This window comes from Heliangelus exortis, chromosome 18 (assembly GCF_036169615.1).
Source record: "Heliangelus exortis chromosome 18, bHelExo1.hap1, whole genome shotgun sequence".
Taxonomy (NCBI): domain Eukaryota; kingdom Metazoa; phylum Chordata; class Aves; order Apodiformes; family Trochilidae; genus Heliangelus; species Heliangelus exortis.
Window position 1 is genome coordinate 632,396 of NC_092439.1, and position 23,392 is coordinate 655,787.

Sequence of the window (23,392 nt, forward strand, 5' to 3'; positions counted from 1 at the left end):
CACATTAAATATCACCTGCTTATGAAGAATTGCCTGTTAGATCTTTAAACAGGCTCTGCATAAAGCTGCCTACGTGACAGCTACGCTAACAACGCCCTGAGAGATGCCTATAAGTGGTTTGAAAACTTGAGTCAAAAATACCCCAGGACAGCTTTGGCAATCGTGTTTTTAGAAGGAGCACAAGCTTTGCCAATCAAGTTAATCGAGGTTTTAAAAAGAAAGGAAAAAAAAAACCAAACCTAAAAACCAAACCCAAGCCCCGCTCGTCTGATTTTCCAGATACGCAAAATGCAAACGAAATTCCTCCCCGGCAGAAGGCTGAGTCTGGTAAAATATCAATCATATGTCACCCTGCTCAGAGAGTTCTGGCACCATTCCTGGTGAGACGGACAAAATAGAATAACAAATCAGTTCCGAGGCTTTATTTTTGAAGAACAAGGTGCAAGATTTTTCTCTAGTAGCTATTAAAGCCCTCCTATATATTATAATCACACCCTTCCACGGCAGCTCGAGGAACTTCCCCTCCAAGCTGCTGAGCTTAAATAATTCAAGATGCACTGAGATTTCATGTCTTACACGTGCATCTGCAAAACGGTGCTGCCTTTGGGAATTTCAAGGGCAGGTGCAGCCCTGCCAGCTCCTCTCCATTTCACAAAGCTGTCGCTGCAATCCTATCACTGGATCTGGACTTCCCTTCTCCTCTCTCCAGTCCGTTTTCCTCCACAAAGGTCTCCATTCACTCTCGATTCTTTCAACTCTAAACTGTCAGCACAGCACCCTTGAGATCCAAAGAACAACATGTTACTACTCAACAAGCTCAAAAGTTGCTTTAGGGGAGGAAAAAACCCCAAACAAACAATGCAGGAAATTCAGGGAAGGGCCAAGCATTCTTTCAATGTATCATTTAATTAACCATCCTAGAATCTGACTCAAATCACAACTTTAAGGTTTTTTTTTCTCCTTTAAATAATTTTCATCTTATTTCTCCTCACCTAAGAGCATCCTTCAAAACAGAGAGCACAGTGCCCCAGCTCAGCCTCTGGACCCAGGGCACTGTGGCTCCAGGTACTGCCTCTATTGGCTGCCACCTCCCAGATCAGTGCAGAAGAGAGACTGGATTTTAAAATTTAACAGAGGCACATTTATAACCACAGCTTACATTTACTGAAGTCTGAAACAAAAGCAGGCAAAAAAAGGCTACATTAAATACCAAGTTCATGTCATGTTTCTGAGGATCCCGTGTTCTGATTCATCCCCAGCTGAAACACATTGACCAGAACTACCTCTTCAGACTGAAACTGTAATCTCCATCTATTTTCAGTTCTAGAATAAGTACTTCAGACACCATCATCCTTCATTTGGAAATACCTATTCTCTCTCTGCCCTTTTAAAAGTGCTATCACATGTCTCCAGCCTCAGCTCGGTCTCCACAAAGCACACTGTCCATAAAGCAGAAAACCTTTCTGGGATTTTACATTTCCATCACAGGTTTTGATTCCTCTTTATAATCAAAGTGCAGCAGATATTTCAAAAGAAAATAGACTTCCTATTTCTTTATTCTCCCTCTGCTGCCATCACTTGAAATTCCAGCGTCCTCCACAGGTGACAGAAGCTGACTGATGCTGAGTAGTTTTCCATTTGAGAGCTTCAATCCCACTCCAGAACTCAAGTCCACGGCAGACCTTACAAAACTCCTGCACTGCCCCTGGCATCCCCATAACAAAGCTCAGGATATTCTCATCAGGTTGGGCAGAACTTCTGCAGCTCCAGAAACCTGGAGTTCCAAGTAGAGAAAATTCACAGGACACCCATCCCCACCCCAGTACCTAAAAATGATCAGGTGTCCAAACGGTTTCGAGCAGTGAGCCCAGCTGGAAACATCTCTACAAAACCCTTTAAAACACAAATATTTATTTCTTTGCTTCACAGAGTGTCACTCATCACCACACATCCAGCTGTACCTTCAGACATCTTTAGTGGCACGGTTGTGAGCAAGGGAAAACTGCCAAGCCTGACCAAACTCACTGGAAAACAAGAGTGCAGCACTTACAAATCAGAAATCATTTACAAGTCAGAAAGTTCCTCTTAAAATTCCACACCTCCCTGGCTGGAGCTGTGAGATCAGCACCACCAAATGGTGTTCCAACACCTCCTGACTTCTCAAGGAGAACCAGAGGCTTCATTAACACACTCACCTGCACGCCCGAGTTCAGACAAGGGTTGGTTTATCTGCTTTTGTCTTTTAAAGAGCAGTTTATTAATTGATTCTCCATGAAGGGAAGGAGCAGAGAGGAACAGAGGCTCAGGGAGCAGAGCTGCACTCCCACAGAACCAGAGGAGATCTCAGCCTGGAACCTGAAGTTATTGATGTCCTCATCAGACCAGCCTGAACCTCCACCAGCCACCAAGTGCTTCAAGTTAATTGCCTGGCAATTAGACTTTTCATTACTAAGCAATTAGCACTTCAAGGGTTTTTTTTATGTGCCCAGCACTGGCTCTTTCCAGAATGATGGGGGCTCTGGATGGGGTGGGGGAAGCCCAAGTCAAACATCCCCATGGGTAACACCAGGGCTGCCACGCTGCTCCTGGCTGAGACAGGGGAACCACCACCCCCTGCCCAAACTGGGGCTGGATAATCAAGCCCAGGAAAGCAGAGGGACTCAAGGCATGATGCTGTTGGTCAGAAATCTGGTGGGGAAAAAGCTCTCAAGCAAGAAAGCTGGATGCTGTTAGATGGCTCCATCCAAGAACTGTTAAGTGGTATTAAAATAGCTGAAACCACAAGCCAAACACAGGCAGTGCAGCCACTTCCAACACCTAGAAACCCCATCCCTGGAACACTGCTTCCACCAGAGCCCATTTAACTCCCATTAGAAGCTGGCCCAGCTCTTTCATCCTTTCCCTGCATCATTAGAGGTGGATTTAAACACACATTTGCTTGTGCCCCAGGTCTGATCAGGCAGGGTGACTCCTGTCCCCTTGGAGCAGCCTGGACAGCATTTGCAGACCCGTGCTGGGAGTGATTTGCTTTTTATCCACTCATTAACTTGCATTTATCTACCCACACATGTGTGACATGCTTTGGCCACTCAGAACAAGTGATTAAACACACTTGGCTTCCAAAGCAAGGGCTATGGTTCCACGTTTTCACCAGGGTGAGCCTTTTGCACTGCTTCACCCCAAAGGACCCCTCCAGTTTTGCTGCATCTTGCACAGCTGGAAAGAGAAACTAACTGAAATAAAATCAGGAACTATTAAGAGCAACGAATAAGTTACACAGCCCCAAGAGCTCTGGATTGAAGCAGTGGGGCTTTGGTTGAAGTGCCCCATGTCCCACGAGGTTGTGCTCTCTGGGCTGCAGCACAGACACCTCCATGACCCAGGAGCTTATGGCAGTGTCTGCAAGGAGAAAGATTGGAGAATCCTCTATTGAATGGGCTGGTTTGCTCCTCAGTTCCTCTTAGGCTGCTCCCCAGGACACTCCTGGCAGCCAGTGAGGGATCCATGGCCTCAAGAAAAGCAGAGTCAGGGAGACTCAGCCATGGCCTCTCCAAGGCCAAGGTGACAAAGCTGAGCAGCAGCCACGGCAGATCCCCTGGGGCCATGCCTGGGACTGGTCAGTATTTTATTAGCAAGGCACAGAGTATTTTATGAGTAAGTCACAGGCTGACCTGCAGGTAACACTTGGAGGAGAGAGCAAACGAGTCAGAAACAAACTGTGGGTTCACACTCACCCTTGGGGGGCCAGAGGAGCACTAAAAAAGGGATAATAATTAAAAGAGCTCCTCAGCAGGGACAAACACACAGCTCAGACACTTGGCCAAGCAGGAGCCATCAGTGACCCAGAGGCCAAGTGGGCACCAGGGGTGTGGGCAGAGAGCAGCTGAGGTTCACTGAGGAGCACAAACTGGAGGTCCCAGCACTGAGCTCCTGTGGGACTGGGAGGAAGGAGTCCAGAGGGGAGCAGGTCCAGCTGGACACAGCTCCCTGGGCTGTGCCAACATGGGATGAGCCAGGGAGAGGCCAAGGACTTGGAGGTGACCAGCAGGGAGAGGGTCAGGCCATTAGAAAATGGGCCAAAAAAATCAGTTCCTAAGCTGTAAGATGGTGATATGGTATTCTTTAGGGAAGACTTGAACTGCTCCTGGGGAGAACTGAAAGTTTTTTCCTGTATTTTTCCTTCCTGTTGGGCTACAAAAAGCATGAGATTGCCTAAAAGAAGTCAAGTTTAAAAACACCAGCTAGGCCATCTGTCAGAGCACTTTGGTATAATCCATCCCCTGCCCCAGCAGGGCTGACCCCATCACCCCAAGCTCCTTCTCTGTACCTGCTGCTGCCCCAGCTCCACACAGACACAAAGGGGCTTTAGAGCTGGAGGGCAACTGTCCCCATTTCTTTTTAAGAGCACCCATGTCCAGTATTGCATCTCCCCTCAACACCCACCCCCACCCAGCACCCCACTCCATGCCAGCAGCACTTCTGCACTGCAGAAAAAGAGAGAACTCAACCCAAACACACCTCGGGAGCCACCCCCAAGGGATTGTTCAGCTCACACACAGCCTGGGCCTTTCCTGCTGCTGGGAGATACCCAGAGTTTCAGGACACAGCTTCCATGCAAATCAGCCCTACAGGTGCTCTGCCCCTTCCTACCTGGATATCCCACATGCAAACTCAACTCACGGCCCCCCGTGGGTCCTGGGTGGGTATTTGGTCCCCAGGCAGAGGCACCCACCCCTCCCCAAGGGACCCCAGCACTGCCAAGTCTTTGAAATCCTCCCTTTCCACATCACTCTGGGCCACCATGAAGTGCAGAGGACAAACCACCAGCAGATCTCTGGCAAAGGAGCATAATTACAATTCCTCTTGGGAGCCACAAAGCTTTCAAATAGTTCAGCTCAGGCTTCCACAAAAGTCATGAGTGCCTCCAACTGGATTGTCAGGAAGGGTCCCTGAAGTCAGGCTGGGGCTGCAAAACCTCTGAGTGCTGGGGACAAGAGTCCTACAAGTGCTACACAAGCTGTTCTTCACAAATGAGCACTCTGGTACTTCCAAGACACCCCCTGTGCTTCCTCCAAGGAGAATATACTCATAATGGGGGAGAAAAGGGCAAAACTTTTGAGGAACTCAAAAGCGGAGAAGCAAAAAAACAACAAAAAAAAAAAAAACAAAAAAAAAACAAAAAAAACCCAAAACCCAAACAAACAAAAAAACCCCACTCAAAACCAATTAATACCAGTCCTTGTCCAGGGCTAATCTTAGCCCTTAGCTCCAGGATTTGAGAACACTGATGGAACACAGAGATGTTTTTCAACACATGGGACAGATGGATGTGGAAGAGAAAAATCCTCATACAACCAAGTGATGGCCACAAGAGCATCAGGGGAAGAGATGCAAACAGTCCAGAGCTACAGACTGCAGCAGGCTGGGGTACAAGCAGGCAAAATCTGGAGTTAGACCGTGGCAAATCTGAGCAGAGAGGGATGCCTGCAGCTGAAGGGCTGCCAGCTGAAGCAGAGCCAAAGTGGCAGCAGGAGATGTTCACAGCTACTGGTCAGACGGTGGAAGAACTGGTAGAAAGTTTCCAGGAGCTGCTGGAAAAGACCAAGAAGCTGCAGCCAGCTCTGCTTTCCCAGGCTGTGCCCAGACACCCAAGGATAAGCAGCTGATAAGGAGGGATGTGCTGCAGAGCAGAACCAAGGTCGGCTCCCAGCACCCAGTGCCCACCTCCCTGCTGGCAGCCCAAACCCCTGCACATTTGGCCCAAAAAGGATCTGATGCTGGACAAGAGCTGCACAGAGCTTTGAGCTGAGGGGTTGCTGCCCCATCCTGCAGTTACAAACAGGAGGAGACCATGAACCCACACAGGACATCCCCAGACACCAGCACTTCAGCTGCTGCTTCAGGAAAGCATCTGAAACCCCTTTAAACCAACCTGACAGATAACATCCCACTCCAGAGCTCCAAAGTGAACATCCCACTGCACCTCTGAACAACCATGACAAAGATTTAAGGGCTGTATTAAACAGGCTGAACTAACTCTGGATAGCAGGGCAGGCTTACAGCTCTGGCTGCTGCAGAATTCAAACTCTCAAAGGAAAAACACCAACAAACCTCTGGGGCTTGATGCTCAGGACAACCTCCCCCGTTTCCTTGCAAAGGCACCAAGTGCCTGGAAACTCCCACTCCCTGGGTAAATATCCAAATATTCAGCCACTTTTCTGCTCCTCAGACACCCTGGTTCCCTGCCCCTGCCCTCCTCAGCAGCACAACCCCCCCAGCCTGCAGCACCACGGGGCTTTGCTGCTCTTTCAACACAACAGGACACTCATCTGTAATTTACCTAAACACTTCCAACTCGCTTTGGGGTTTTCTTTGCATGTGCTTGTGTGCTTTAAATATTGCTATAAAGATTCCTTTGGGTAGAACAGGGAGAAAACATTCACAGCTTGCTTTGTTCAGCTGAGGGGCTGCTGGAAAGGAAAGAGAACCAGGACCACACCACCCAACCAGAATCTACACAGGAGAGAAGGAAAGTCTCAGAGCTGCAAAGAGACCTTGGGGGCAACACATGAAGACACATTCCCTTTTTTCTTATCTTTTAAATAGATTGTGTTTCCTTTACACCCAGCACAGACTCCCCCACCAGGAACTCTCTGACCTTCAAGTACTCTAAACACCACTCTGTATAGGGCTATTACAGCTAACCAGGTTTTAATCATGTTTATGCACTGAAAAAGTCAAAATGCTGCTGTTGTGCTTCCTCCCTGGTCCATTTCTCACCGCTGCCTCCCATGGTTTCCTTGGAAACATATGCAAGCTGGAATGGGATTGACATCCACTTAGTGGACAGATGGAGTTTGGAACAGCCCAGAGCCTGAATCCAAGGCTGAGTCTCGGGATAAGTCATGTTCTCAGTACAAAAACCACCTCCCCAGCCCCCAAACTTTGCAGGCAGGTTAAGGATCACCTAATTATTCAGTAATGAGCTCAGAGGTGGCATCTGAGGCAGGGCCAGGGATCACCCATTGTGTCCCCTGAAAGCACGGGACAACATTTGTGTTTGGAGGGAAGGATTTAATTTTTGTTAAGCACAGAGAAAACAGAAGAGTTCTTAAGCTCATTAGTGCTCCCGGGCAGGACAAGTGATGCAAATGACAGACCAGAGCCTCTGGCAGGTACTGATGTGCTGTCTGTAACCCTGCTGCTGGCACTGAGAACTTGGGCACCGGCCTGAAGTGGCTCCTGATGCCTGGCACTGCCCCACAGCCCCTGCTTCCCAGAGCACCAAGGGCTTTATCACACCTTTATGGCCCTGGAGGTGTCAGGACTGCCATTTCAGCAAAGCCAGTAATTTATTCTCAAGTGGGAATTATTCCCTTGCTCTTCTTCCACTACAGGGGGGAAAAAAAAAAAAGCAAGTGGCAAGAAATAAAATGGCTTATTTTTGGAAGGCTGGCTAAACAGTGCTTTCCCAGTCATGTTGCCTTCTCTCACAGGATTTCAGAGGACTCACCCTCTTTGCAAGCAGAATGCAAGGACGGGAGAAATCCCAAATAAACTCTGTTCCTAGAGATCTGGGAAATCCAGCATCTGAGACAGGGAGAGCCACACTGACAGGGCTCTTGTGAGGGAAAAAGGGGGGCAGGCAGCACCATGGCAGATTCTACCTGGGGATCTACACTACCAGCACATCTGGGTTGGTGTTTGTAGCACCCACCCCTCAGGCACCAGGGATGTGAGAGATTTGGGGTCACCAAGGGACTTACAGGAGAAATCCCCAACACACGCAGAGCACTTCTGCTGCTTCTGCAATTGGCTGAAATCTAAGGAATTCCCAGTTTGGGATTTACCTGTCCCAGCTGTCAGGATTTTCACACCTGTCCTGCCACTAAGCATTCAGGCAGGATTTTATGAAAATCTTTAAATTACAGCTCTCAGATCCTTTCCCTTTGCCATCTTGCTCACCTCCAAGGGGTGTGCTGTGTCTCCTTACTCTGAACCCCCTTTCACCTGGCCTTCTTGAGCTGATGTTGAACGAGCAAGACAAAGAAACAAAACCAAACGTGCCTCTTGCATCTGCTTTTATAGTTTGGTTTCTTTTTTAATTAAAAAAACCCAACAAAACAACAACAAACCCCAAACCCTGCTGCTGTGCACTTGTTTCCTGCACAAGCTGCACTTCCCTCCTCCTTCCAAACCTTCCGTGCTTATCAATGTGATTATTGCTGCTTATTCCTCCCCACCGGTGCCTCTCCATCCTCCCTCCTCACAGGGAGATGCCTCAGTGTCCCTCTCCTCCCCCCTCCCCAAACCTTTTTTTTTTTTTTTCCCTCTTTTTTTTCACAACATTCCCCAAACCTAAATCAGCAAGAACGTGCTCCAGCTGCCAACCACCCCGATGCTCGCAGCAAAACCCCTGCCCTAATGCTCTGCCCCAGCCCCCTCCATTTTAAGGGCTGGTTAAAAAAAAAAAAAAAAAAAGAAAAAAAGAAAAGAAAAAGGCACTTTTTAGTTTACAGAAGTTCCCGGGTGAGGGTTTTGGGGGGCAGCGGGTGCAGATTCCCTGGAAGCTCCGCGCTGCAGCTGCTCCCAGGGTGCAGCCTCCCCCGGACAAACTCCACTCAACCATCTTCCCCTTTGCACGCCTCCAAACTCCTGCTTCCTCCCCTCCTTCGCCAATTCCAGCCTCTCCCAGGTATTCTGCAGGCAGGAGGAAGAGGAGCGGGTGAGGATGATGCCGTGCAGCCCGCAGGCAGCCTGGAGCTCGCTGCTTCCCACAGGCCAGGGCCAGGAACAATAGAAGGGCAGAGGCATGGGGGGTGTGTGTGTGTGTGTGTGTGTGTGTGTGTGTGTGTGTGTGAAGCAGCACAGTTCAGTGATGCCCAGGGATCTGGATGCTTCTCTAGCACTGCAATTTTATTTAAAGGATGAGAATTCAGACGCTGGGAGCAAAAAAAAATAAATAAATAAAATATAAGTAAATCGGCTGCCAGCAAAGCCGGTTTGTTCAAATCGGTGCTGGGAAAATGCTTCCTTTTTAATTCTGAGAGCACGGTAAATAATTTGAAATATTGATACACAGGCAGTTACTAAAAGACAAGATCTTTCATTTGAAAAAATAAAATAAAATAATCCAGCCTGCTGAGCTGGGCGAGCTGTCTGGTTTCAAAGCTGAGCACGTGGAAGCCCTTCAAAAAACTGCTTGAAGAACAATGGGTGCCAGCCAGCACTCCTGTGATGTGCCTTACAAAGGGGGGGGGAAATAAATAAATATAAAAATCATCATTTTCTTGTTGAGTCACACCTTTGTTCAAGAGAACTGGGACACAAGGAACACAGCAACTGACAGCTCCAAACTGAAACATCCTCTTGTTCCTGAACACCAATCCCCAGGCTACTCACTGCCAAAAGCCAGGACCTGCACGGCACCACTGGACCAGGGGGAAAAAAAAAAAAAAGAAAAAACCCTCAGGATGCAGCCAGAGGCTTTGGGCAAGGGATGGAGCTGACCAGGACACCCAACACACCCCCCAGATGCTGTCACCCAACTGGTACCACCGGACCCTGGATGGTCCCAGAGCTCAGCCCCATCCTGCCAGAATCAGAACATGCTGGGAAACTCCAGCAGCAAAGGCAGGGTTGTGAAACACAGGGCTGGAAGCCACCCCCAGCACGAGCACAGCACCAGCACTCACGAGGATGCACCTACAGTCTCAGCCAGAATATTCATTTTTTAATCTTTTTTTTTTTTTTTTTTGCAGCTGCAAGGCCCTGACCCCAGGGTGCTGCGGGGGAGCTGACACCAGCTCCTCACCCCTCTGCCACGGGGGTTTTATTTGCTGCACTCCTGCTCCCTGGCACTGACACACGAGCTCTATTCCCACATTTTTTAAGGGGCTGAGGACAGACGCTCAGCTCCTCCTTGTGCCCTTCAGCCCCTGCCTGAGCAGGCTGGCACCAAGGAGAAGCCCAGCCTGAGCCATCCCTCCCCTTCTTTGTGACTCCTGTGGAGTTCATAACCACACACCCTCTGATAAAGAATTCATGAAATTCAGTGTACACCAACCATCAGCTGGGAACAGGGGAATATCTGCTGCTCCAGAGAGGCTCCCCTCATTTGCAGCTCCATTTCCCCAGACCCAGAGCTGTCCCTTGGCCAAGCAGCTTCCTCTATGACAGAACTCAAAATATTCTTGGGAAATTGTATCACTGCAGTGTTAATAGTTCAGAGATTTTACAAAGAGGTCCAGGTCTTTTGCTTCACTCAGCTGGCCACACTTCTGCAGCTCATCAGCTCTCCAGGCTCCCTCCTATTTTCTATGGGTTCTTCACCCAAACTGCAGGAGAAATAACAACAAGGAACAGGCAAACTGAATTCCAATGCCACAAGTGTTGACTGGGACAGGTGAAAAAAGAATTATTTTAAAATCAGATTTTTTTTTAAATAATTCCTCTTAATGGCATCCTTTGGTTTAACTTTTTAATCACCATATCAATCCCTTATTTTGTTTTACAGCAAGATAAAGATTTCCATTGTCCTGTTCTTCCAGAGGATTTTTTTTTAAATCCCACCTAAAATATCACCGTGACTCTGCTTTATTCTGCTTTTTTTATAATAAAACTTCATGCTAGAACATCAAGTCTGGACAATAACTGGATAAAAGCCTATTGCATTGTCCCATACAATCACATTTCTCCCTGTCTTAAGAAATAAACCAGATATATTACTTTTAAGTGCATTTTCCCCATTTAGGGAATACCAGCTGCCAGTCCAGAGGCTGCAAGCACAAATGCTTAGAGGTTAAAATTCAAGGGGCACAATCCCTCCCAAGAATGGTCTTCAAAGCATCCCCCTCATCTCCCTTAAGTGCAGCCTGCATCCAAGAAGTGCAAACACTGCCCAGCCTTCACACCTGACCACAGCCACCAATCTGCAGCTGCAAACACCACCAGTTCACCTGCAGCTCACCTACAACCTGAACCAAAACCATCGTGAGGGGCAGCAGGAGACCAAGCTGGGTGGTCAGAAAGCCCTCCAGGTCTGGAGGAAAACCCCTGGCATTATCTGACCCTGGCCCATGACAGCCCCAGGCACAAAGCCCACAGTTTGCACTTGAAGCTATTTTTAGTTTTACTACTTCTTTGGGGTGTTTATTTTTCAGGGTGTTTTTTTATTATTGTTATTATTTCCCAGTTATCAGAACTGCTGTTTCATTATTAACAATATGATAGTTGTGACTTAATTAGTTCAGCTGCTTGGGCACCAAGCAGGGGTTGTTCCTGTAGTTACTTCCATGGGGTGTATTGCCACGGTTAACTGATTATTAGATGGGGGAAAAAAAAAAAAAAACCCACATGGCTCCTTTTCCGTGGAATATTTGTACATCTGAGCACATTTTCCTATTTCTGCAGCACCAGATCCAATCATTCATTCATTTTCTGGTGATCCTAATGCCAAGCAGCAAGCCTGCCTCTGCCTACGTTTCTAATTATTTTTCAGTTGTTTGCTCTGGATAGATTTGCTGCTAAGGGCTTCTTTTCAGTGCTGCAGTAGTACCAGACAAGCATTTGCTGAAGGGTGAGTCTCCCCCAAATAATCCCCCAGCACCATCTCCATCAGGTACCCCCAGCCTGGGTCCCCAGGTCTGCACAGACCCCCGGATGGCACAGCAGCAATTAACGCCACCACAGCCAACCAAATGAACTCAGATTCTGCCCAGAGAGGTTAAAAACATAACAAGGCTGTCAGACCCGAGTCAGAACAACGATGCAGACAATTGGCAAGAAGGACAGAGCAGCAACATCAGATCCATTGATAGAGCTGGGTGAGAAAAGCTCAGCTGCTTCCAAAATGACACCACCTCTGCTAGGTTTGTGACTGCTTTTCTCCCCCAGCGCAGCATTTCTCAGCAATATTTTATTGTTTTCTCTAAGTATCACCACCAGCCCAGAGCAAACAGAAAGGATCTGCTCACATGAAGCTGAAGGAACTCTTTTCCCCTGCAGCTTTGGCATTTTCCAGTGGATTTTACACCTAGAAGTGATGCTGCACTTCACGGGGCAGCAATTCTGTCCCGCTGGAGCCCAGCAGCTGGAAAGCCTGTGCTGCTGCTCCACTTAAAATGCTGTGCTGAATTCATCAGGAAAACAAACAGAAATCAACGTTTAAATCCAAAAATGCCCTGTTAAGTCAGACTAACAGTTTCCCATCGGAAGCAAATATTTAGACAGTTCCAGCTGAAGCTTGACAAGGATTCAGGTAGCCAGGACATGACAAACGTGAAGGATGGTTTGGGATGAATATGTTAGCAGGATATTTCTGTTAAAGCCATCAGCAGTGTGCTGGTATTTAAATCACATTAAGATTTCAAGAGCATCAGTCTGTCATGCAGCTGGTGTCACCCTACCCCTCGCAACCATCAGGGCTGGAAACCTCAAAACACAAACCTAAGAACCCCAGAACCCTGTCCTGACACCCCAGCACCAAAGATCCCACCCAGCCCACCAGGCTGGAGCAGGGGGCTCTCTAAATTGTGCCAAACTGAGGGGCAGGTCAATTAGCCAGGCTACCCAAAGCCCAGAAAACCCTTTTTGCTTTGAGGTTTGCCTCCTCCTGCAATGATGACTTCAGATGCAGAGCGAGCACGAGGGGCAGCTGGATCCTCAGAAACAAAACCAGAACCTCTTTTCAGATAAGCACACTCGTGGAAGGCGGGGAGGGAGGGGGGGGAGCAAACAGAATAAGATCCCAAACGCTCCTTTTTTTTTTTTTTTTTCAAGTTTTCGCCGCTGCTCTTTCAAAAGAGAGGGGGGTCCCGAGCCGGGTCGGGCAGAGGGATGGGAAGGCAGGGGCATCCCTGGATGTCGAGTATCAGCCCGGAGAGCACTTGCTCGTCTGCCGAGCTCTGCCCAGTCACATGTGCTGGCTCCTGCGCCTTGTAGAAGCAGCTGGAAAAGAGGGAGCCAGGCGAGCTGCCTCCATTAGGAGCCACGGCTACACAAAAGGAGAAGAGGAAACAAGCTCTCGGCCACCGGAGCTACCGACAGGAAAAGAGAGATGACCGAGGTCGGGAGAAACGCGTGTCAGGAGCGGGCGAGGGGGGTAAAATGTGCCGAAAATGACAACTCCGCCCCAAAGGCTCCGGGTGGCACCTGCACGGCCACCCGGGCGGCACCGCCGAACGCCACGAAGTGGGAAACTTCCCCGCTCCGTTAACGGCAGCCCGGGAGACTGACCCCACACACACCAGGAAAAAACCCCAAAAAAGCAACAAGCCAACCCCCTACAGAAACACACAACTTCTGTCCGGGCAGAGCCGGTTCTGGTCCCGCCGCCCCCCGAGCCCCCGCCGGGCACGGAGGGACGGGAGGGGATCGGCTCCCCCAGCCCACGCTCCGGGCGCTTTTCCTCGGGATTTGCCTCCACACCGGCGATCTTCAGACCAACCCTCCACCTTCCTCCGGGACACCCGGCTTCCCCACGGAGCCCACACCGGTTCCGGCCCCTCCAACTTCCCCGGCCCAGCGGCCTCGGTCTGTGCCGCCTCCCGCCCCCCCCCCCGCCCCCCGCCTGTCAGACGCCCGCCGGCCCCGCCGCCTTTGTCCTGCCGAACCGAGCCGGTCCCGGGGGGGAGACCCACGGGAGCGGGGGGATCGGGGGTAAGGGCAGGTCAGGGTTCGGCCCGTCCCCGCCGGGACTCGGCAAGTTCCCGTCCGTTGTGCGCACACAACCGCCTCCCGCACCTGAGGGCGGCCCGGCCCGGCCCACCTGCCGCCCAGGCCGCTTCCCCGCCCGCCGTGCCCCCCAGCACCGGAGCCGCCAGCCCTTTCCCTCAGCCAGGAAAGTTCCCGGTGGCTCCACGCCCCTCCTGGGGCTGGCGGCACCTGCTCCCGGCCCGCCGGAGTTACCGGGGAAGAGGGGGAAGGGGTGGAGGGGGGGGAACGAAGCGACGATCGGCGCGACCGCGTGGGGACTCACCGGGGCGCGCTCCCGCGCCGCGGGGCTGCCGCAGGCCCCGGTCTCGGGGGAGAGATCCAACGACCGGCAGCCCTCCTCCCGGGGCGCCCGAGTCCCGGGCTCCACGCTGCTGCGTCAGCGCCGCCTCCTCCTCCTCCTCCTCCCTTCGGCAACCGCCCGGCTGCGGGATGGGGATGAGGCGGCCCCCGCTGCCGCCGCCCGCCCTCGCCTCGGGGCGTCGCGATCCGGCGCGGCTCGGGCGGGCGGCGCGAAGGGGCCGGCAGCGGGCGGGAGCCGCGGCGGGGGAGGCCGGGGAGGGGAAGGGGAAGGGGGGGGGGGGGTAAGGGGAGGGGGTTGAGGAGGAGCCGCCGCTGCCGCCGCCGCTGCCGCCGCCGCGAACTCCCCGCAAGCCGCTCGCCCCTCCGGCCTCCTTCCTGCTTCCTCGTCCGCAGCCAATCGCCGGCCGCTCGCTCCGCCGCCCCGGCCAATCGCCAGCGCCCCTGCCCGCCGCCAACCGCCAATCAGCGCGCGCCGCCCCGCCCCCCTCCCCCCCCCCCCTCTGCTCCCCCCCCCCCCTCCCCTCAGCGCCCCCGCTGCCCCCCCCCGCCCCTCACAGCCGAACCCCCAGAACCGGCCCGGGGACACCGGGACAGGACCCGGGGAGCGGGGGGTGCCGGCCCCCTCCCGCCCTCCCGGGGCCACACAGCTGAGATGGGGGCTCCGGGGAAGCCCCCGAGCCCGGCGGGTCCCTCCCAGGACCTGGGGGGAGCGTGAGGCGAGCCCCCTCCTCACACCCCCCACACGCCCCCCGGTTTCCCTGTCGGCACCGAACCGCCTCGGGTGCGGGGAGGTTCGGCCACCGGCGGGGTCACCGCCTCCTCCCGAGCTCCCCGAGACCCCCTCATCCCCCGCAGGCGTTACCGGCCCGAAGGGGGGACCCGGCAGCCCCGGGCTCCCCGGTTCCGTGTGCCCCCCCCCCCCCGTTAAACCCGAGCCTCACCCCCAAACTCTGGGGAAGTTTGAAGTCCCGGAGAGGTTCCGGTACCGGGGCCGGGATGGGGGAGTGCAGGGGGTGTCAGCCCCCGGGAAGGTGCCCCCGGGGATGGGGGTGAAGGTGCCGGGGTCGGGGTGCCCGTCCCTCCCACCCACCCCGTCCCGGAGGAGCTGAGCACGGGCACCAAGGGGCTGGGACCCTCCTGCTCTGCCCCCCGGCAGCCCTGGAACCCGGGGGTGAAATGTCCCCGTCCTTGGAGGGGGAAAAAGGCATCGGGGAATTATCAGGTGTCCCAGAGCCTCCCTGTGTCACCTCTGTCACCTGTGTCACCTGTGTCACCTGTCCCCAGGACGTGCTGTGTCCTCACTCTGCTCTGTGTGAAAGGCCTGAGAGATGGCAAAGAGAAATGCTGCTGCTTCCCAGCCAGGAGAGCAACTCTAAACTCTCCGTGTTCTGAAAAAATTGGTTCCAAATCCTCGAGGAGAGACACCAAGCCCTGGCAGTTATTTAATCACTGATGTGGCTTGGCAGGACCACTGTCCCCTGCCTCTCAAGTCTCTCCATCACCTGCAGAACAGCTTTTTTGTTTGTTTGTTTGTCCTATTTCTTCTAAGCCAAGGAAACTTCTGAGAAGCAAGTAGCAGATGGGATGAGCAACCCAGAGTGCATGAGGAGGGAAAAATACACACCCGATGAGTTAAAACCCTCGAGTCCCCAGGGGCTGCTAGAAATACAACTAAAGTGCAGGAAACCTGGGAGGCTGAAGTGCTTTGCCTTGTTCCTCTGGTCCTTGGTCCTACAAGGACATCCTAAGCAGGAGCAAGATCAGCCCCAGGTATGATCTTTGCAGGAGAAGATGGAGGAAAAATTCAGCTGTTTGGAGACACTGAGTCCAAAAATGAGTGGTTTCCTTTACAGCTGAATTTTGAAGCTGAAGTTGGTCCTCCTCCCGTGTGCAACGAATCCCACCAGGATTGGGGAGACCCAGCAGCAGTGACCAAGTCACCCCGTGGGCTTGGGAGCCCACCTGGGAAAAGGCACCAGAGCTCCTTAATTCCCCTGCCAAGCTGTACCTGGTGCTGTGTCAGTGAACAGGAGCCGGGTGGATAAATCCTGGTCACCCTCCCGTTTCAGGAGCAGCCCCACTGGGGGGGTCAGAGCCCCCCAGCAGCAGGCACTGCATCTGAGTGTGATGTTCAGAGCAACCAGCAGCCTGCCTGAAACAAATACCAACGACTGGTGATGCAGCAGAAAAGAGCTGAGCTAAAATAAATAACCTGAGCAGCTCCAACCCTGAGAGCCCAGAGGGGCAACGAGCAGCAGCATCTGCACCTTCCCACCGGGTCAGCACACTCGGGATCAAACCCCCTGTGCTCAGGCAGGGCTCAGCATTCCCTTTCCCTCAGCCTCCGGGCAGCATTCCCATGGGAAACCTCTCCTCCGAGGAGGTGTTTGTGAGACCACCACCAACCAGATCATTATCAAGTGAGAAGTCAGCAAACGCACCGTGGACCCAGGAGAGGTGGGAAAATCGGGATTGCCTCCTGGGTTTCACTGAGGAGGCTGTCCCAGGGGACTGTGCCCCTCTTAGGCTGCCAAGGGGCAGAGGTTCTCCCCAAAAACACCCTCCTGTTACCCCATCTCACTGCTGCCCTCGGGGGGTGCAGTGCAGGAATTCGGATGAGACTTTCAGAGACTTCATTTAACGCAGCCAAGCACCACCCAGAGCAGCTCCAAGAGGTGCCAAGGGTTGCCAAAGTGCCCCTTAAAAAGGACAATTTTGGGAGAGTTCTCTGCTCTGAGCCCCAGCCAAGAGGACAGCAACTCGCACACCAGAGGGAGGGGAAGTTTGGTGTAGCTGTCACCACAGACTCCTGCCAGCCAGATGTGTCTGAGGGACCTCAGAAACCTCCTGCCTTGGTCTCACTGGGCAAAGCAGGACCCACATGTGAAGCAGGAAAATGAAGAGGTTGGTAAAGTGTAGAAGTTTCAGGACCTGGGTGTTGGTGCCGTGGTGCTCACCGTGCAGGTACAAGAATTCATCAGGGATGCTCAGGGCTGGTTCTGCATGGTGAGAGGACCAGAGCCTCTCAGAGCACTGCTGCTAACAGGCTGCCAAAAACCTCCTGCCCCACGATGAGGCTGCCAGAACAAACCAAGCACAATCCCCACGAGGTGTCTGAGGTGCAGGACTGAGCTGAGTCACCCCCAGAAGAGGCCTGGGGGATCCCACGGCTGCAGCAGGGTGGAGGTTTGGAGGTTTTCTGCCTCCAGAAGAGGAGAAGCAGCTCAGGAAGTTGAGGCAGGGACATGGGGACCTCGATGCTGGTGCTGCAAGAGGTTTCTGAAACCCTCCCAGCTCAGCACTTCATTCTGTGGGATAACAGGATGGGTTTAAGTTACCTCTCCTGCCCACACATTGAACTCTTGCACTTCAGGAGGAACTGGGGCACAGGAGGGAACCCACACCTTTTAATTGTTGTTAATTACCCCCCAACCATTCTTCCTGCTGTGCCTGGGCCAGGTTTGGGGCAGCTGAAGCCGTGCAGCAGCCCCAGCCAGCAATAAACCTGCAGCTCCCAGCACTCAGGAGGCAAATCCGTGGACAGGATGAATGCTGAGGATAAATAGCAGACATCTAACAGCTGACTTTTGGTGGAGGTGAGGCCACCTCCCCTCTTCCAGGTGTTTGGGACAGGAGCACATCTGGAGCAGGGCCAGGGTGCAGGGCTGGGTGCTACAGAGCTGTCCAGGAGAGGAGAGCAGGACAAAGGCATCTGCAGAGCTCCCTCCCCCTGGAGAGACAGATTTATTCTGAAGTGGGGCCTTTCCTTGTCCCTTTCTCAAAGGGATGAGCGAAAAAAAAAAAAAATAAAAATAATCAAGCTAATTGCTGATTACAGAACAATATGGCTGTGTGTCTGCTGTTCTTCAGCCTGTCAGCACAGAGGCACAGGGACATCCCCATCCTTAGGAACAAACCACCAAAGCCCCAACCTCAGATCATTCTACCCCAACTTCTGGCCTCTTTTTTGGGAGAGGGACAACATCGAGGGCTGCTCCACTGAACTGAGCAGCAGCAGAACAGGGATCTCTGTTGCCACACTCCCCACCTCATTATTTGGGCTCACAGCAGTGGCTCACTGGGCTTGTCCCCCTTTTTTCAGAGGAGATTTTAAAGCCCCTCAGCTGCAGGAGGAGCTGAGGCATGGGCAGCAGAGCAGCAGAAATAAAGGGTGACATTTTCCCTCTTTGCACCCCTCATCTTAACAGGTATTGTGGTGGGAGAGACCCAGGGCTGGAAGGGGAGGAAGGGAAAAGAGGATTTCACAGCAGAACATGGGGATGCTGGGGGAAAAGGAGCTTTGCATTTCTTGACTCATTTCAGGAGAAAAAGCTTGATTTGTCCTGCAGGGGTGTAACAGCTCAGAGCCTGGGGATTAAGCCCAGGCTCAGCCTGCTCCCAGCAGGGAGAAGGGGTGTTTGCAGTGTGCACCCCAAGCAGAGCAGCACCCAGAGCCCTTCCACCCACCAGGAACAAGAGAGGCAAGTTCTGAAGAGTCACAGAAAAATTCAAACCAAACAAACCAATCCCCCAGCAATGCTGCAAGGACAGGGAGAGGAAGCCTGGAGCTGGCAGGAGCTGCTGGAACAGCAACACGGAGAGGTCTGTGCACAGCCCAGGCACCTGCAGCCCATTCCCCTGGCACCTTGCAGACAGGCAGGGAAACAGCAACAGGCTGAGGCTCTGCAGGCTCACACACTGAAAACACCAATTTGCAGCAATCTGGAGGATTCTGCACGGACTGGTTCCTCCATCAGGGCCTGGGGGAAGGACTTGGGGAGGATCACCAGCTCCCCCCTTTCCTGGCTGCCTCCCAGGGCTTGGAGGGGGCTCAGGATCCTTCTGGCCCTGTCTTCAGGTGGCTGCTCCCTGACTGCAGTGTCAGGGGTGGCTTCAAAACCTCTGCAGCATCCCCTGCAGGTCCCTCCTTTTCCTGGCATCTCCCTGGATGGGCTGGCACCAGGGAAGCACCCCCAAACCCACAGCAGCAGCCACCCCATCCCACCCCCAAACCCACATCAGCAGCCATCCCACCCCATCCCACCCCATCCCACCCCCAAACCCACATCAGCAGCCACCCCATCCCATCCCCAAACCCACAGCAGCAGCCACCCCATCTCATCCCATCCCACCCCATCCCATCCCACCCCCAAACCCATATCAGCAGCCACCCCATCCCATCCCATCCCATCCCATCCCATCCCATCCCATCCCATCCCATCCCATCCCACCCCCTGTCTCAGCACCAAAGTGCTCGTGCTGTGCAGTGGCAAAGGAGGTGGCTTCCAGTGGTCCCCCCCTTTTCTTCCCATCTCCAGTAAACACAAAAGGGCAAATTAATTCCTGGTGGAGCTCTGTTGGCTGACTCAGAATTACGTTGCACCAAAAAAAGCCATCTGGGTGTCAGTCTTCAGGTAGGCAGCACACCAGCTGTGGGGACATCTCCCTCTGAGGTTTCTATTTACACATCAGCTTTCCCTTGGCTGCAGTTGGGATATTTTCCCTTTTCCATCAGAAGTCAGGAGGGATTGGGGCTGGCTGAGAGGGCTCTGTGAGCACTGCGGTACCACGGGTGATCCCATTGCCTACCTGGAAAAAAAGGCCAAGAAAAAGTCCTGCATTTGTGTCTCCAGGAGTCACCTGCTGGGTTTTAGCTTTTTGTACTGCTATGGAGGTTTAATTTCTGTTTTAGGAAAGTCCCTGCTGCTTGTGTCAGCTGCTGCTGACGGCCAAGCAACAGAGCCAGCAAAGCTCAGCCCATGAGCACTGCAAGAGAAGGGGGATTGCTGTGTTGTGTTTCCTATTTTCTCTCTCATCTCAGGACTTTAAAGTGCTTCAGTGGCAAATATATAAACACCATCAACCAGACTTATTGATGGAGAGCAAAAAACAGAGGGAAAATTAATTCTGCTGGAGATGAGCTTGGTGGGGACCAGCACAGCCAGGAAATGAGACCTGGACTAAATTAGAGAAAAAAAATCACAGGAGCTAAACCCACAACCTCCGTGTTTGTCGGGGGCAGAGGTGAATGCAGGTGTGTGCTTGGGTCTGTTGCAAAATAAGGATTAAAACTGAGGACTCTGCTTCATGAGCTGGGCTGCGTGGTGGTGGGAAGAACCCACGTGCAGGGACAGGATAAAATGCTCTGCCCCCCCCTCCCGGGGCAGCCTCTATTTTATGAAGTGTGATTCCCAGGAACAGGGAGGCTGGAGCTACCCCAACACAAAACACATGTCCCAAAACCAGAGAGGGTGGGAAAGCAAAGAGTGACCCTGAGGGCTGGGGTTTGGCTGGGCAGAGCCCTGCAGCCCCAGGGCTGGTGGCTAGCTGTGGCCAGCTCGGGGTGGTCGCTGGGGATAAAACCATCACTGTGTTCACAGCTCGAAACAGAGACTTTTTTTCTTTTTTTCTTTTCCTTGCTAATACAGGAAACCTGAGGAGAAATCCCAAAGGCACCAGCTCGGCCCATCTGTGTTTCTAGAGGAAACAGCTGCAGCATCACAAAATCTTCCACCCCTTCTCTTCGTGTCCCCCAGTGAGCTCGTGCCAGCACAGGGACAGGGACAGGGACAGGGACAGGGACAGGGACAGGGACATCCCTGGGCAGAGGGAACCCCTGGGGGCCTGCATCAAGCTGATCTCTTGGGCTGGCTGGGAGGTGAAGGTTTGGGGGCAGAGCAGGGAGGATGAAGGGCTGGGAGGTTTTGAAGCCCCTGCAGCTGTGTCCCCTGCACCCTGGCCCTGGCTCCTTTCACTGGAAACAGGGGAAGTTTGTGGCTCTGCAGAAAAAGCCCTCCTGCTGTGTGAATTTTCGGGTTCACTGAGAGATGCTGAGGTGTGAGACCTCCCTGGCTCGTGGTGAATCCAGCTGCAAACAGCTGGAGCTGTGAATGAGCACCTGAGCAGAGGCAAGAGACACCAAGAGGAAGACAGTGTTTCCTCAGGATGGGCTTTGCTCAGTTGTTTCACCATTTGTAGCTTTGTTTGAATTATTTATGGTAATACTTTGTGGTGGTGTGTGCTGTGAGAATAATGAAATCTGAGTCACAGGGGGCTTGGCTCTACCAAACCTCCACAGCCAGGGGAGGGGAACCTGCCAGGATCTGCACAGAGGACGTGTCCTGGGGAGGGGAGTTGGAGGTTCCCTGGGAGGTTCCAGTTCTCATCCCACTCTGCATCCACCCACATCCCTTGCTCAATGAAATAAAAACTCTGGAAAGGTACCTGAGCCCCAAACACCTCCTAGGAGAGTCAGGGAAAAGTTCTCCATTTTGATGGTGGTTTTGGTGTTCAGGGACTCACGGTGGGAACCTCCAAGCCCTGACACCACCTCTGCCCCCCTGGAGCTGTGTTTGTCAGCCCTGATTTTGTTCCACTGGGTTCTCACCTGGTGCTGGTACCACTTCTCCACACAGAGCCTCGTGTCCTGGAAGCCTCTGGAGAGCCTCTGGACCTTGATCCATGCCACTCCCACACTGTTATCCTGGAGGAAGAGATGCCAGCAGCTCTTTGCTCAGCCATAAAACAGGGGGTGAGGCAGCAGCCCTTGGGCTGAAGCAACCTCGGAGCCTCTGGAAGGGGCTGAACCCTTCTCATCACCCCTGGGAAACTGGAAATAAACCCAGTTCTGCCCTAGGAGGTGAAATAATGGAGCCCAGCAAAGGTTTGCCTGGTGCTGCTCACTGCCCCAAGGGGCTCAGCCCCTTCTGTGCCCCCCGGGGGGGACAGGGAGAGGATTCTGGGGGTGACAGGGAGAGGATGCTGGGGGAGACAGGGAGAGGATTCTGGGGGTGAGAGGGAGAGGGTGATGGGGGGGACAGGGAGAGGATGCTGGGGGTGAGGAGGAAGGGACGGGGTCTGTGGGTTCCTTACAGCCGCCGGGGAGGGCCCAAGGGAGGTGTCGGTCCCGGGGGAGGTGTCGGTCCCGGGGCGGGGAGAGCCGGGACAAAGAGGGGAAGGGGCGGACCCGGAGGGGAGGGAGCGGGTCAGGGGCGGTTCCGATCCCCGCCGGTGCCGGGAGCTCGGGGGTGGGTGTGTGCTGCTGGTACCGCAACAAATCGGATAAAACGAACAAAAAACAAACAAAAAAATATTTATTTTCTACAAATCTTCCCCCCTTTTTGAGCGGGGGAGTCTCCCGGATCCATCTTGGGGCCGGGTTTGGGGATAATGAGCCCAGAGCCAGAGGCCTGAGCAGGGAAGCCCCGCGATGGTTTTGGGGGGTGTTTGTTTTCAGCCCAGCACCCAGGGGGAGCCTCAGGTTGCTTTTCCCAGGAGCAGCTGAACCCACCCACCCCCTCCACCTCACTGGAAACCTCCAAACCCCAAAGGTTTGGTTCAGCATTGTAACCCTGTGTTAACTTTTGAAATTTTTCTTTAATGTGAAAAAATCCCGGGTGCTTTATCCTTACCTCTCCCCTGAGCTCCCAAGGTCTGTCCCATTCAGAGATGTCCTCAGCACCCAGAGCTGGTTTTTTAACTCTTTATTTTCTTGAGGTGGGAGCAGCAGGAGGAGGGAGCATCACCCTCCCCTGGCTGGGGAGATCCAAAAAGGCTCCAAAAGCCTCGAAAAGGCAGTAAAAACTTTTCTGTGGAGAAGGAAATCCCACAGGTCACCTCTTTCTTACCTTCTGCTTAATCCCATGGGATGAGTTGGGGCTCAGCATCCGTATTTTGAAGCTCCATGGAGAGGAAAAAAGGTAAAAGTGAGGGGAATGAGTTTAATTTGAAGACCGGAGGAGAAAAGTGGTGGAAGAGCAGGATTTGTATGGAGGGAAGGAGAAGAGGAGGGAGACGTAATGGGGAGAAGAGAGGGAAATGAGGAATGTGGAAAGCAGGGGGGCTGGGTGGGTTTTTGGGCAGGGGTGGAGATGTCCTGCTCCGTGCTCTGAGCTCACCAGATGTGATCTGCTAAAGGGTGGGGACAGAGGTGTCCAGGAGAGCCCAAACCCCTGGGACCTTGCACAGACACCGTGGGGTCCTGGGATGGTGGGAGCAAGCCTGGAGCTGCAGCCAGGGCAGCTGGAAATGCACAACTCCTCCCAAACCCTTGGTGCCTGGTGGTTCAGCCTTGCTCCTGGCCCCCAGCAGAGCCATCAGAGGGACACTTGTGTTTTTCAGTCCTGAGCTGCTTTCTGCTCTCTCCTCCATCTCTGGCTGGGGATTTGGCTGCTGCTCAGTCACCAGACGTGGGCTGGTTGGGTTTGGCCGTGGGGAAGGGCTGGCACGGGAAGCTTGGGGTGCTGGTGGAGCCCCTGTGGGTGGGGAGGACCCCAGCTCAGCACCAACCCTCTGGTCTGGGTGAAATCACCCACGGTGAGCAGAAGGTTTGGTGTTGGGTGATGCAGGTCCTGGCAACTGGCTGGACTGGGGTGCT

General features: G+C 53.2%; 2 protein-coding genes across 3 annotated transcripts in view; one reads left to right on the top strand and one right to left on the bottom strand.

The window, feature by feature from the left end:
* Window positions 1-14,303, bottom strand: part of BAHD1 (bromo adjacent homology domain containing 1) — a 32,111-nt gene extending 17,808 nt beyond the window's left edge. The window contains exon 1 of one of the 2 annotated variants that reach the window (XM_071761740.1): window positions 13,979-14,100. The gene's annotated coding sequence lies outside the window, so the exon portion shown is untranslated. Of the gene's footprint in view, window positions 1-13,978 lie in introns of both variants that reach the window. The other variant, XM_071761742.1, reaches the window with a different exon arrangement.
* On the top strand, window positions 11,768-15,125 carry LOC139804791 (collagen alpha-1(I) chain-like). Its single transcript, XM_071762404.1, has 3 exons — window positions 11,768-11,825; window positions 13,315-14,237; window positions 14,574-15,125. Exons 1-3 carry the CDS (start codon window positions 11,768-11,770, stop codon window positions 15,123-15,125), a joined length of 1,533 nt encoding a protein of 510 aa, XP_071618505.1.
* The last annotated feature ends 8,267 nt before the right edge of the window (window positions 15,126-23,392 follow it).

What these genes read in the sequence shown, in the direction of transcription:
- LOC139804791 (XM_071762404.1), top strand. Translation starts at nt 11,768, where the DNA reads ATGCAGACAATTGGCAAGAAGGACAGAGCAGCAACATCAGATCCATTG. An exon ending in AGATCCATTGATAGAGCTGG is followed by an intron (nt 11,826 to 13,314) that starts GTGAGAAAAGCT and finishes CTGTCCGGGCAG; the next exon opens with AGCCGGTTCTGGTCCCGCCG. An exon ending in CGGGCGGCGCGAAGGGGCCG is followed by an intron (nt 14,238 to 14,573) that starts GCAGCGGGCGGG and finishes CGCCCCTCACAG; the next exon opens with CCGAACCCCCAGAACCGGCC.